This window comes from Acanthaster planci, linkage group LG12, assembly GCF_054643075.1.
Source record: "Acanthaster planci isolate LZ-2023a linkage group LG12, COTS_SCS, whole genome shotgun sequence".
Lineage (NCBI taxonomy): Eukaryota > Metazoa > Echinodermata > Asteroidea > Valvatida > Acanthasteridae > Acanthaster > Acanthaster planci.
This window is the reverse complement of record NC_141788.1, coordinates 6,148,687-6,161,136: the sequence shown is the minus strand read 5'-3', so window position 1 is coordinate 6,161,136 and position 12,450 is coordinate 6,148,687. Positions and strand designations below refer to the sequence as shown.

General features: G+C 41.6%; 1 protein-coding gene across 8 annotated transcripts in view; it reads left to right on the top strand.

Moving 5' to 3' along the window:
• LOC110984363 (uncharacterized) overlaps window positions 1-12,450 on the top strand; it is a 36,700-nt gene that overhangs the window by 6,394 nt on the left and 17,856 nt on the right. For 6 of the 8 annotated variants that reach the window (XM_087143760.1, XM_022244498.2, XM_022244497.2 and 3 more), the window contains exons 2-3: window positions 624-1,282; window positions 1,821-2,353. In XM_087143760.1, coding sequence (XP_086999886.1) covers window positions 691-1,282; window positions 1,821-2,353 — 1,125 coding nt within the window. In that variant the 5' untranslated portion in view covers window positions 624-690. Of the gene's footprint in view, window positions 1-623; window positions 1,283-1,820; window positions 2,354-3,965; window positions 4,261-6,493; window positions 6,778-12,450 lie in introns of those variants that run through there. The other 2 variants (XM_022244500.2, XM_087143762.1) reach the window with 2 other exon arrangements.

Sequence of the window (12,450 nt, the reverse complement as noted above, 5' to 3'; positions counted from 1 at the left end):
GGTACATCACATAACTATGACTGATAATAAAAAAAAAATAATAATAATAATTAGCTCCAAAACCAATGACATGATAAGTGCAGCTGCTGCAGTCCATACCATCTGTGCAGCTGTCATGGCTGTAGGCTTTCATTGAGAGAATGACACCCTTAAGTAAATACCCTGTCAAACATTACCACAACTAAAAATCATCCAAAACCAGATCACCTTTGTGTCCAAGCATTGAAGTGTCAAGCATGTTTGATCAACAGGATATCGGATATTTCAGCAACACGACGTGGCCAAATATTTGATTTTAATTTGCATAGTTTGTACTGAACAGATTTTAATGGCATATAACTGAAGCTACAGAAATGAATCAGTCGCCTTTTGTGGTCCTTGTGTAGAATAATGCCTAGAAATTGTACATGTACATGTAATTTGCAAATTAAAAATATAAAAATAGATACCTGGTTGAAATGAACAACTTCTGATTGTGGGTCTAATGGAAAGAGATAGCGGCACATATGTGCACTGTACTCTATCTCTGGGTAGAGCTTTCTTAAAATATGGTGTGTGCACCTGATCCCTGCCAAGAGGATGTTTGTTGACAACTCTCAATAAACTTGTCATCTGCTTCACAGGTAAACATGCCCACAGCAGCACCCAACAAGAGAGAAGTACAGAAGTGAATTTATTAGCAGTTCAGCAATGGATGTTGTACCCAAGAAGCTGAACAAGCAGACCTTAACACCCTGGACTGACGGCGACCCTTTGCCCCACCAGGCTGGATCCAACGGTGACAGCTGTGGCGAGGGAAGGGAATTCGCCGGAGGGTCGGATCAGGGCGGACCCACCGAAGGTCATCCAGCCCTACTTGCCGACAAAGCTCAAAATACAGCATTTGACGAAGAAGGCTTTTCCGGTGATTCTACTCAGCCGGAAATTTCGGCCAGCTCCGACGTGACGTGTTGGACTTTGACAGATGGTGCCTCTGATGATTGGCCAGGGATGTCCAACGGCAGTCGTGACGATGCGCCTGAGGGTACAGTTCCTGCGTCACCATGGGGAGATGACCCAGGTACCCACCATTCAGTATTAGACACCAGAGAGGCTTCAGAACAAGATCCACCCAGTCCAACCCGACCTCACCGAAGCCAGGGACTGCAACCAACTGCAAACCCATTTGGGAGAGATCCTGATGCGTTTGGGGCCGGCTTCATGGATAACTTTTGTGAGATGTCTGAGACAGATTTGATTTTCAGATCTGGTCTTGTTGATGAAGAATTCAAGACAGTTTCAGGTAATGTAAAATTGATCATGTGTAGCATTCTCATTGAAACCAAATGCATGCAGCTAAATTGAGGAATCCACAATGTTATTCCAGCCCAAATCCGATATAGTTGTGTCACCTTTGTAAAAACTGTATTTCATATATTCATTGGCAAAACTTCAGCCCACGCTGAGTATTTAGATTTAAGGACAGTCATCCCTCAAGTGTAAGTGAAAATAGAGGGATGATGAAGGGCCCCGTTCCCTGAGAATGCTGTGCAGAAAGTACCAGTTTGGTGGTACAAATGCAGTGATTGCTAAAATGTACGTGTACGTCAAGGTGTTATTCTTTATATCGTGAAACTGTCTTGTGTTTTGTACACATCACGTCATTCATGGGCACGGATGTGTGCACAACATGCACAAACAGATGGTGTGTCCAGAGCATGTTGTTCAGTATCAATTGGCATTTTTTTCAAGTTCTGTACCAAGCTGTGCTTCCTGAACCATTAACCAGTCACAGCGCCCTCTTGTGTTCATATTACTCTTTATTTGGTTGCCTCCCACAGTTACTGCTGAGGAGGATGACCTCTGGTCATCTTTTGCTCAGCCTGACAAATCAATAGCCCAGGCCAATCAGGAAACAGAACCAGGGTCATGGGACCCCTTCCCAGCCAATCACGATTCACCAAATACAGGGCCAGTGCCAGTACAGTGCCAACCAGATCCTAGTGGGGATCCATCAAATGGAACTGGACAAGTGACCTCTGAACACATAAATGAAGATATGAGAACTGTGGACTTTCCCACCGAACAGCAGCAATTGCCAGATACATCGCAATTGGACACCAACCAGCATTCCAATATAACAGCATTTCCTCTGGAAGTCAAAACAGATACCAGTATTGAAAAGAATCAGCATTTGGCCAATGAGATTGTGCAATGTGATAATGAAGCCGAGAGTCCGTCCATCGAAGTCACGGCATCCGGTGACAGAATTCAAGTAAATTCGAACATTAAACAACTGTTGAAGGATACAGCATTCAAAGAGATAATGCTTGATGAATCATGGATGGCAGAGAAGGATTGTCTTGAGTCCAAGGTAAGAAATGTGTCATTCATATGTGCATTCAAATAAAAATGTATACAAATCGTTAGTTGAAAAAAAAAGCTGTCCGAGGCCACTTGTTTTTGCTTTGATGAGAAAAACACAAAAATTTCCTTTTTGGACAAGGTCCATATATTGTAGTATCCTGTTTATTTGCCCACAGAATGTTGCACTAGCCGAAGATCAAAGGTACATTTATGATCTCTACATACATTTGCACAGGGCGTCATTTCTCAGGATTTTGTAACTCCAAACCTCAAAATCTCCATTTTCGGGGAGGTTGTTCATGGGTTATTATTTTTTGTACTTTGTCCGAGAAGGAACAGCAAGCGCCGCGCCCTTTGGGTACTTTGTTTGCTATTATCAACCCTAAGAATTCACAGCATTATTCACATGGTTGCAACGTCTGGGTGGAAAAATGGGAGGAGGGGGGGGGCTTTATTTTGATCCCCCTTGTCTCATGCATAGTCGGAATTCACACCAGTTGCCAAATTTGTAGCCATCTGCTGACACTTTGACTTGCTTTATTACCGCTACATGCAGTTAATGAGGGCTTCTCTTTCTGTGAAATTCTGTTCAATATTGCCCAAGTTTTCAAAGCACACTTTCCTGAAGACACCTGTGCCTACATGTATGCAGCTGACAGTGAATAGGGCTGAAGGTGAGAAAATACATTGCCAATGTACATGTATCAACCCCCACCTGTATGATGTATTACATGCGTACATGTACATGTGTACATATACACGTACAGTGTAGTGTACTAGTGCATACGCGCTTACCTCTTTTTATGGCTTAGTTACAAGATGTTGCCCCCCTGTCATGCCTTTGTCAAACATGCAGAAAAACAAATTTTTGGGCATGACTCATTTTTTTTTTGGACACTGCTGAACTACATGTACATGTACATGTAAGTGCTTGACTCCTTGTAGCGATGATGTATCATTGTAGTGAGGAATTCGACATCTCCATTCAGGGAGCAAAATTGTCCCTGACATCTGAACCCCAAAGTAATAAATAATCGTGCAGGAGGGACCCCTAGGACCTTTGAATTCCAGGAGCATGGGACGGCTGGACCGAAATATAAATATTGCAGCAAAAATCATCTGAGAATGTTGAACAGTCAGAAAATTGTGTTCTTTGCTCACATGAGTCAGGTCAGCATTTATTTTGTCTTTCTGTTCTACATGTTTATGGACCTCCATCATCAGCTCACTTTTATCACTGATGTTTATCTCTAACGGTATTCCAATAATTACGTGTACATGTAGGTGCTTTTGGCGCAGAGTCCCAGGTTTAGGTCGTGGGAAAAAGTGCAAAATAATTGCTCACACTTGTGTACCAATACCGGAAGGTCTTACTGTATGCTAAGATGGTGAACATTTTGATACAGTACATGTAAACAAGAATTCATTTTGAACATGTGGTGGGCCCTTGTCAATGTTGTTCCCCCAGCATATTCCTACAATACTGAAAACTGTAAAATGAGCGACGTGTTTGTGTAGACTGGCGCCCCCATCCAGGGTGTTTGGAACAGCCCTAATGAATATTCATCACTCCAGGAGGGCTCACTTCTGAAATCAGTCTGCAGGGGGGCCCCCTCTGTGCATGCAGAGGAATGCAGTTGTTTGTGTTGTGCCCCAGAATGGCATCCGGTGTACTGGCCAGAAAAAGAGAACAAAGTTACATTGTTGTCTAGCAAGGCCCTGTGTGGTTGGTCAGGCCTCCAGTGGTGGGTTGGAGCAGTGCAAGGGAGAGTCTTTGAGCAGAGCATCACAGTCAGTGTTTGTTGATGTGGGGGATTATGAGAAGCCTGTCATCTGGTTGAATGATAGGGGATAGTTGAATGCAGACAATTTAACTTATCCAGTACAGTGGAATTGGAACTTGAAGGGGTACATGTAAGTACATTCAGATTCATAAACTGCTGTATCTGCAGGCATTCAGCACCACCCGTGCCACGGTTTTTCATTCCTGAAAAACTACATGTACATGTAGATGGCATTGACAATTAGGGGTGCAGACCACTAATTCAAGTGAGAATTTTTGACCAGCTCATTAGCATTAAAAGTGCCCCCACAGTATCTTTTAAAAAAGGAGATTGTTTGGCCCCCAAAATGGTGAGATTGTGTAAATCGTTGCCAGGATCAACTCCCTGGGTCTTTGAGCTTTCATATGAGGGCAGAAGGGCTAAAAACTACGGTTGAAAAATGGTCTTAAGTGCCCGAGAAAGCGAAAGTTGAGGGTTGCCACTTGAAAAATGGCTGCAATCAGACTTCGGAAAAATCACTTTTGGGGGGGTGATTTTCTTTTGTGGGAATAATTAAAAATGTAATTGGTTAACCCACAAAAAATTGAAAAGAAATTGAAAGATAAGTGACCAGACAAGAATTTCATTTGTGTTTCAGAAATCTCAGGGATGTTGGCGTGCATGCTATTGGGCCCTGAACGGTGCTAATTTTACACTCTTTTCAATGGGGCTTGAATTAGTGGACTGGACCCTTAGAGACGGTGATTATGAAGGGAAGGAAGGTCACAGAGGCATCAGAGGCAATTGCCTTGATGCCCCTGGTCTTTGGCTGGATGACCATTGAAATATCTCCATATTGTAGGATGATTTTCTAATACAAGTGCCCTTTGCAATTGAAAAAGTGCCTTGCCTCTTCAAGAACGAAGTTCCCGCCCTGTACAGTGCATACATGTACTGGTCTGTGTATATACCGTGTATACCGAGTACATGTATGCTCATTCATGGACAGTTGGAGTTGAATGTCAAAATCAATTGGACTATCAACCCAAACCCATCAAAATCGCCATGATTTAAACCAAACATCAAAATATCAACACCTGAACATTGCATTATGAGCCCACTCAGCCCAGTAGAATGTTTGTCAGACTTGGATACATTTACATGTACAGTGAACTTGATCATGGAGCTGCGTGTACAGTCACATACATTAGTTTGATTCAGAATGGCAGGGATGATCAGGGTTTTGCCACAACTCATCAGTCACAAAGTAGGAAGTAAAATGAAGGTAAAGCAGTTTTGCCATCATTGCATATTTTACAGCGAAGGAGAATTGAGGAAACGGTTGGACCAGGCACATTAATTCGAGTCTTAAATATATCTGCAGTTTAATTGTTCCTTTGTCATTTTGTGTACATTTTGTAATTGTACTCAATTCCAGGGATCAAGCCAGTGCGTGACCAGATGGAACAGGTGGTGACTAGCAGATTTCTTAACTGAAATTAGACATAACAGGTGGATCTGGCCGTCTTCTTCCACCCATAATTTCCAGTATTCTAAATTGTTTTGCTTGTTTTATCTGGGATGCTGTTTTTCCTGACTTCCCTCTAATATGTGTTGTCACTGTGTAAATATGGACCTAACACAGGTACATGTACCTGGTGGGAATATTTCAACGTTGATTCCTTGCTGGAAATTCCCCGAAGTATTTATAAACATATTTTTGATAAACTTTACATTCCTTGCATTGAGATCTGTCTTTTAGATTTCAAATTGCACACACTTAAGCATAGAACTTATCCGTTATAAATTAATAGATTCCACTGAAGATGAATACTACTGTAAAAGAACAAATACAATGTACCGTAGTAGTTCGCGTCTCCATCTAAAAAAAAAAAAGTCACAGTGAAATTCCCCTGACCTATAAATACTGTTATGTTATCAACAAACTCAACATTTCTATGAGTTTTTTCAAGTTAAGTAAATTTGTAAGTTATCAAATCACAGTCCGTTTTCAAAAGGGACGCTTTGTCTGCATCGTAGTCAACAGTAGCAGACTACAGGTACATGTAGCACCGCCTCCGTGTACAGCCAACTGCTTTTTACACTTTGATAACAAAAAAAACATCAGGCTGAATTCGGTAAACTGTACTTTGACTCCTTCTGAGCAAAAGTCAACATTTGAAAAAGTCAACGCCTATTTGCTACACTTCTGGCTATGCAAATCTCGGCATTCTCCTCTGTTTGCTCGTAACGCAATCCATAGTTCAAGTGGTGTTCAGATCAACACATTCCCAGGTTTGAAATTGGAAAGAGGTAATGGACGTGTGATGGGTACTTACGATACTCCGTACATTAGGTGTGCAGGTTGATGATTTCACAGCTGTGTGTACACATGTACATGTATGTCTTTGTATACGGATGTACATGTACGTTGACAACAGGTGTGATGTGTAATTTCACATGTGGTACATGTATATGCCCCAGTTACAGCATGCATGCACCAATAACAGCCCATCGTGTATTGTGATCATTTTCTATTCACTTGGATTGATCAGAAGGCTGGCCTTGGTGATTTAAATAATTGTGTGGTTCTAAATGGACTACTCGTACAGGTGTACATGTAGCTGGAGGCCTACCAATTCATGTACAATGTACATGTAGCGTACAGGTAAAGTAATATGGAGTAGTTGATATTCAGTTCCTTCAATTTAGCAATTGCCTCCAGAAGGTTGCAAAAAGGCTACAATGTACGTGTAAATGTAACTGAGTTTTGATTGGTCACCCATTTTTAATTTAGATTTAAGAACCAACTTCATACAGGTAAACACGGACAATATTTGGTCAGCAAAGCAGGTTACCAGCCAAACTTGCCATGCAATGTATACGTGTGTCTGTATTAGTCACAACTGGTCAATTTCATAACGCTGCTCAGTGGAAAATCTTGCTTAGCAATTTTATGTGCTCTTGTCTGCAGCCACAGCCATAAACTTGTGGTTGATTTTAATCCACAGCCAAGTAATTCAGACATGGCCACATGAATGTACCGGTACCCTGACTTTCGGGCTGGTAACCTACGGTATTTTTGTTACAAAACAGGTATTTTTTGCTTAGCAGGTTTCTTTGAAAACACCTCTACTACCCAGATTCTCAGGTGATCTGGCTTCACATGAAGATTTACATATTCCACAGCATTTTTGCCAAGGTTTAAATGCCACTTCATATTCAAGCTTGACCCTAACTAAAACCCCTTATTTTTTTCCTACTCTACTTTGTTTTACCAACCTTTAAAGGATAATTCAGTTTTTGTGGATAATTTTTCATCACTCTGCTGTCACATGATTTCAGGACTGTTTTTAGACCATGGTGCTACCGGTACTTGTACATTTATGTTAGTCAGAGGGGATATCTGGGCATCCTTTGGACGCTTATGATATGTACATGTAACGGTACATTGTATACATTTGGCTATTTCTTCAAGGCATCAGACTTTGTAGGATAAAACTTCTGCACCTTTGGTCTTACCTCTACCGGTAGATGTCTTGTTTGCATTTGATTGAACAAATTCGACCAAACCCCTGCCCTTGTCTGGTAGCCTTCCCCAAGCATTTGTGGTACATGCATGTGGTACTACAGTATAAAATTTGGGGCACGCTGTTCAAGTATGGAACAAGGCATTAATGGCTTGAGAGTGCCTTCAAATCTGCACTACTTTAATGCAGCCATCAATCATTGGGAAATCATGAACCACATGCCATGCGCACATGTTGAGAGCATTGTATTGTGAATGGCATGTGTAACCATGGCTACATGTACGCCAGGGGTCAAACAACCACTCTAGGTATGTGCGCCAAATTGTTGAGAGTAGCACAGAACTCACCGTAAGTGGGCTGACTGTGGGAAAATGGGCTGGTGAAAATACCACACATAAATGTGTAATGTGCACGTATGTGCCAGAAGTGTACACTGTGCGTGCTCATGTGTGACCCAAGGATGTGATGAAAAGTGCTGTGTACTTGAGTAGCTTTCATCACTCTTGATTTAAAATTCTGAATTTGAGAGGAGAGAAGATTGAAGATACCCCAGGATCAGTCTTCTTTGGGTGTAATCATCTTCATAGTACCGTACGGTACACTGTAGGTAGATCGTCATTCCTTGAAAATTTCAAGAAGGGGTCTGGTGGCCTCTTTTGTGTCATTCATTTGGGTATGGGTTGGGAGTGCTGTACTAGGATCAGGGTAAAGCTTCAGGGGGGAGACCACAGAGTAACGTGTGACCTTGTTCCCAGAAATCTGTCCCAGGTTGGTATAAGCAAAATTCCATTGGAATTGGTCAGAGTAAACGCAGCCTGGTTTAAATGAAAGTGTGGAGTTGTGGTTCTCACAAAGGTGTGCTTAGGATAAATACATGCATTTTAAAAAATTAATGGTGGGGTCAAACTGTAATAATAATCCATTCATTAAAGACCTTCGGTATAACCATGGGACTGAAGAAGGAGAAAAAAGACTGAAACCCATGATTACCCATCAATGAAAACAAGGTTACATGTACATGAGTTGTGGCTGCCTTGAACAGGTGTTTTGGAGTAATGGCCTGGAACAAAATCCAGCAGATGGGCTGAGTGTGCATGTACTGGAAGGCAAAATCACAATGACAGATCTATTGTTGTGGTATAATCAGGCCAGGGCTTGACATTACCATGGTTACGCTGTTTGTAACAGTTGCTGAATTGGGGGAGGGGAACCTGGAGACTGCTTTTTTGTGTACACCTTCGTTGGCTTCAGCTTCAGATCTTGTACCCCCTGTCTGGTAACATGTCCTTGATGAGTAAACTCCTGTTGGATCTTTTGCTCCAGGGTGTTCAAATCTGTTTGGTGACCTTCCAAATTCCATTCTGAAGCTGGGCCCTTTTTTGAAGAGGGGACAGTGAGCCTTGAAGCATTGTCATCTATTGGAGCTGCTTTTTTGTACAGCGCCTGATTTATGTAATGCAGTCAAATCAGTCGTGCAGACAGAGGTTTATTGTTGTTAATCCAAATTATTTACCAGTTGATGTACACCATGGGTCCGTCCTGATGCTACACCCAAGCTGTGCAGTATGAGGGGACGACAAAAACTGCATGTACATGTGCATAAGATGTATGTGCATTTGCAGTCTCTGTGAAAATTATGTCCTTCAACACTGGCACAGTGGTAGCATTGTTATACCCACTGTTAGAAGTGGTACCGGCAGGCCTACAGTATACCTTGTAGATTACACCTCGCGCCCCTTTTTGAGTTTGAAGTGCAATGCCAAGTCATGCATTAGGTGCGGCAGCCCCAAACTGAATTGTACAACATGTACATGTCAATTCCTTTGCAATTTTGAGCAGAAGTACATGTAGAAATTGATCATTCTGTTAAGTTACCGTAGCTTCCTTTTTATTCAAAAAAAAAGAAAAAAAAAGAAGGTGGAGATTAGGAATGGGATGTGCACTGGAATTACATGTACATAAGTAAATCGGAAGAAAGGTTTGCTGAGGTTGAGGGCCAAATTTTGCCCCCTTCTGCACGCCTTTCCTGTGCTGATTACATGTAGGTGGCAGTCCCTGTCACTACTCCTTGCAAAAGTACTGTACATGTACATTTATGGGTTTTTTTTTTCAAATAAAAATCAACCTGTTACTTTTGGTTAAAAATGTACATTTTCCTTACCAGGCACAGGGGCCATAGAGTCTGTAGAGTTGAAAATGTGAAGTATGTCGGGGCACATTGATTACCAACAAAAGGATTCTTTAGGGTGTTTTTGAGTTAGAATACCCTGTAACCACATTCAGCAACATCGAGGTGTACTGAACTGTACGGGTGCACTACTGGGTTGTCTTTTTTGTGGTTTTGGTTTCAGAGCAAGATTCCACAGGTTCTACTCTACATTGTTTCTACAAGATTTTCCAGGAACTGGAATTCCACGTTAAACTCCATGATGGATTCAAAGCATTCCCACAAGGACATTAACATTAACAGTCCACCCACATTATCCTCCACAATACCAACAAGTCTACGGGAGGTTATTCACTTCAGCTAGCTTTTCGTGACTTCCATGCCAAAAGCTGCTGGGTTAGAACCAGAAAGGGCTGGTATCCTGCAAACTTCTCACATTTTTGTATTTTGGGTACAAGTAATTGAGGGCACTGACCTTTCTTTTTTAAATGTAAAAAAATTAGAGAATTTCTCCATCTTAAAAGATGGTAAATATGCTAGCACATATTGCAGCAAGTTATCCTGTATACATCTGCAGTTGAACTTTTCTTAGGTACCCGTACAAATAGCCTCTACTAAAGGCTGTTCTTTAAAATTGTGGACAATGGGCTTTTGTGACTGCAGCGACCCCACACCTTGCATTCAGAGGGAGTTGTATGACTGATTTGATATGTAATATGGTACAGGCCTGTTACATTTACCAGTACATGTAGCTAACTGGAGGCAGAAGGACATGGGTACAGGTCTGTAGGTATTCAAATTAACAACCACTGACCTCCACCATTTGGGTCTAAAGTGATCCATAGACATGATAGAGGGCTTTTAGCATTGAGCATTTAGAAATTGGCTTCAGTTCAGAGTGCTTTGGGTTTGAAGGACACTAGAAATTTTCACACTTATGACAGACTTAAGACTTAAATCCTGCACTACATTTTTAGTTTTTTAGGGGAGAAATGACTTTAATGCACGTACACCTGTAGTTCATGTGTTGTTACAGCATCTTCTACTGTATGTACATGTACATGTACAGTAGGCTTGAGTAGGCTTGGGCGGCTCCAGAATTCTCAGTATCTTCTACTGCATTTTTACTGGAGAAATGTCTTTATTGCACGTAGTTCATGTGTTGTTACATCATCTTCTGGATAAGCTGTTCATTGTTTGCTTAAATGTAAACCAACAAACTCAGTTGTTGGACCTGTAAGTACGGGTGCTGTAAACTCGCATCGTCTGTTTTAAGGTGTACAGGAAAAGTTCTGTATGTACATGTATATACATGTACTCTTGTTCTCATGAAGTGTTACTTTGTGACATTAAGTTAACTGCCCATTGTACCAAAAATTTGGTTTCCTCCCCAACCGATACATTATTAATAGGGTGTATCAAGTATTCAAGGCATTAATGTTTCAACTGCAGATTACTCACATAACATGAGGAGCAGTTGAAAATTACATGTACACAGGAAAAGTTCCCTGCTTTGTTAACATGTTTGAAAATGTACCAGTTATCAGGTTTGCTCACTGCAGTAGGGTACTTCAAACACTCCACAATGTCTGGCCAATGTTTGAATAAGTGATTTGTGGGTAGCCTGTTGGCAGTGGTTTTACACAGTCAGGCAGAAGCCCAACATGTTTGCAGTGGAAGAAGCAAACATCACAGCCATGGTGCACCAGCTTGCTACTGGGATGCCTGTTTTCCAGTGGGTACCGTAGCTAGAAGAAACTGAGGGTGGGTCTGAGAGTCCACATTGTTATGGTCTTAGTTCTGTGCTACATTGTACCTTTGCTAACTAGTGCATCATAAGATTAACCCTAACCCCCTAGGTCCTTTTTGCGAGGGACCTTCCTCAATCCTCCGAAATCCTCCCAAATTTCTTGAAAATGTTACTTGGAGGTGTGCCTACTGCCTCAATCCTTCAAAATCCTCCGGCAATTCCTGTCATTATGTTGAGGAGGTGCGAGTGGCATTCTTGAGCAGTGTGGTTGATTCAAAAGAAATATCGGGATGAATTTATGCACGACTGAGCAAAAATAACACAAGGTCTAACCCATGACTTTCGCTTCTGGCAACCTTCGCAATCAGCCATGCACTTTTGCCATTCACCCTCAATCCTCCAAAACTGGCCAAAGGATTTTGGAGGATTGAGGAGGGTTAGGGTTAATTAAACAAAATTGCAGGAATTACATTTTTGTAAGTCTGCAAAAAACATCCTCCAGAAACTTAACCCAGAACTTTGAAAGTATTTTTATCATCAACCCTCAATTAGACACACAAAATATTTTTCATTTTTTTAACCACAAATCACCATTTTACTGTGCCATGTGTTGTAGCCAAACCCTGCGGTTGTATCCATGGTTGGCTTGACAACCAGCTGACCAAAGCTGACCTTGGGTTCAGCTGTTGCTGTGGTAATTTAGGGTTGAATTAATCATCAGGGTATAAGACCAATGATTACTTGGTTCAGTTCCTTTGTGTGTGAGAATGCACATTTAACTCAAGGCCTTACTGAAAATTGCCATCCCAACAGATATGTGCATACATGTACAGTGTACATGTTCAGTACATGTACATGTACATGTATGTACCGTCCATGCACATAGCATCGTTT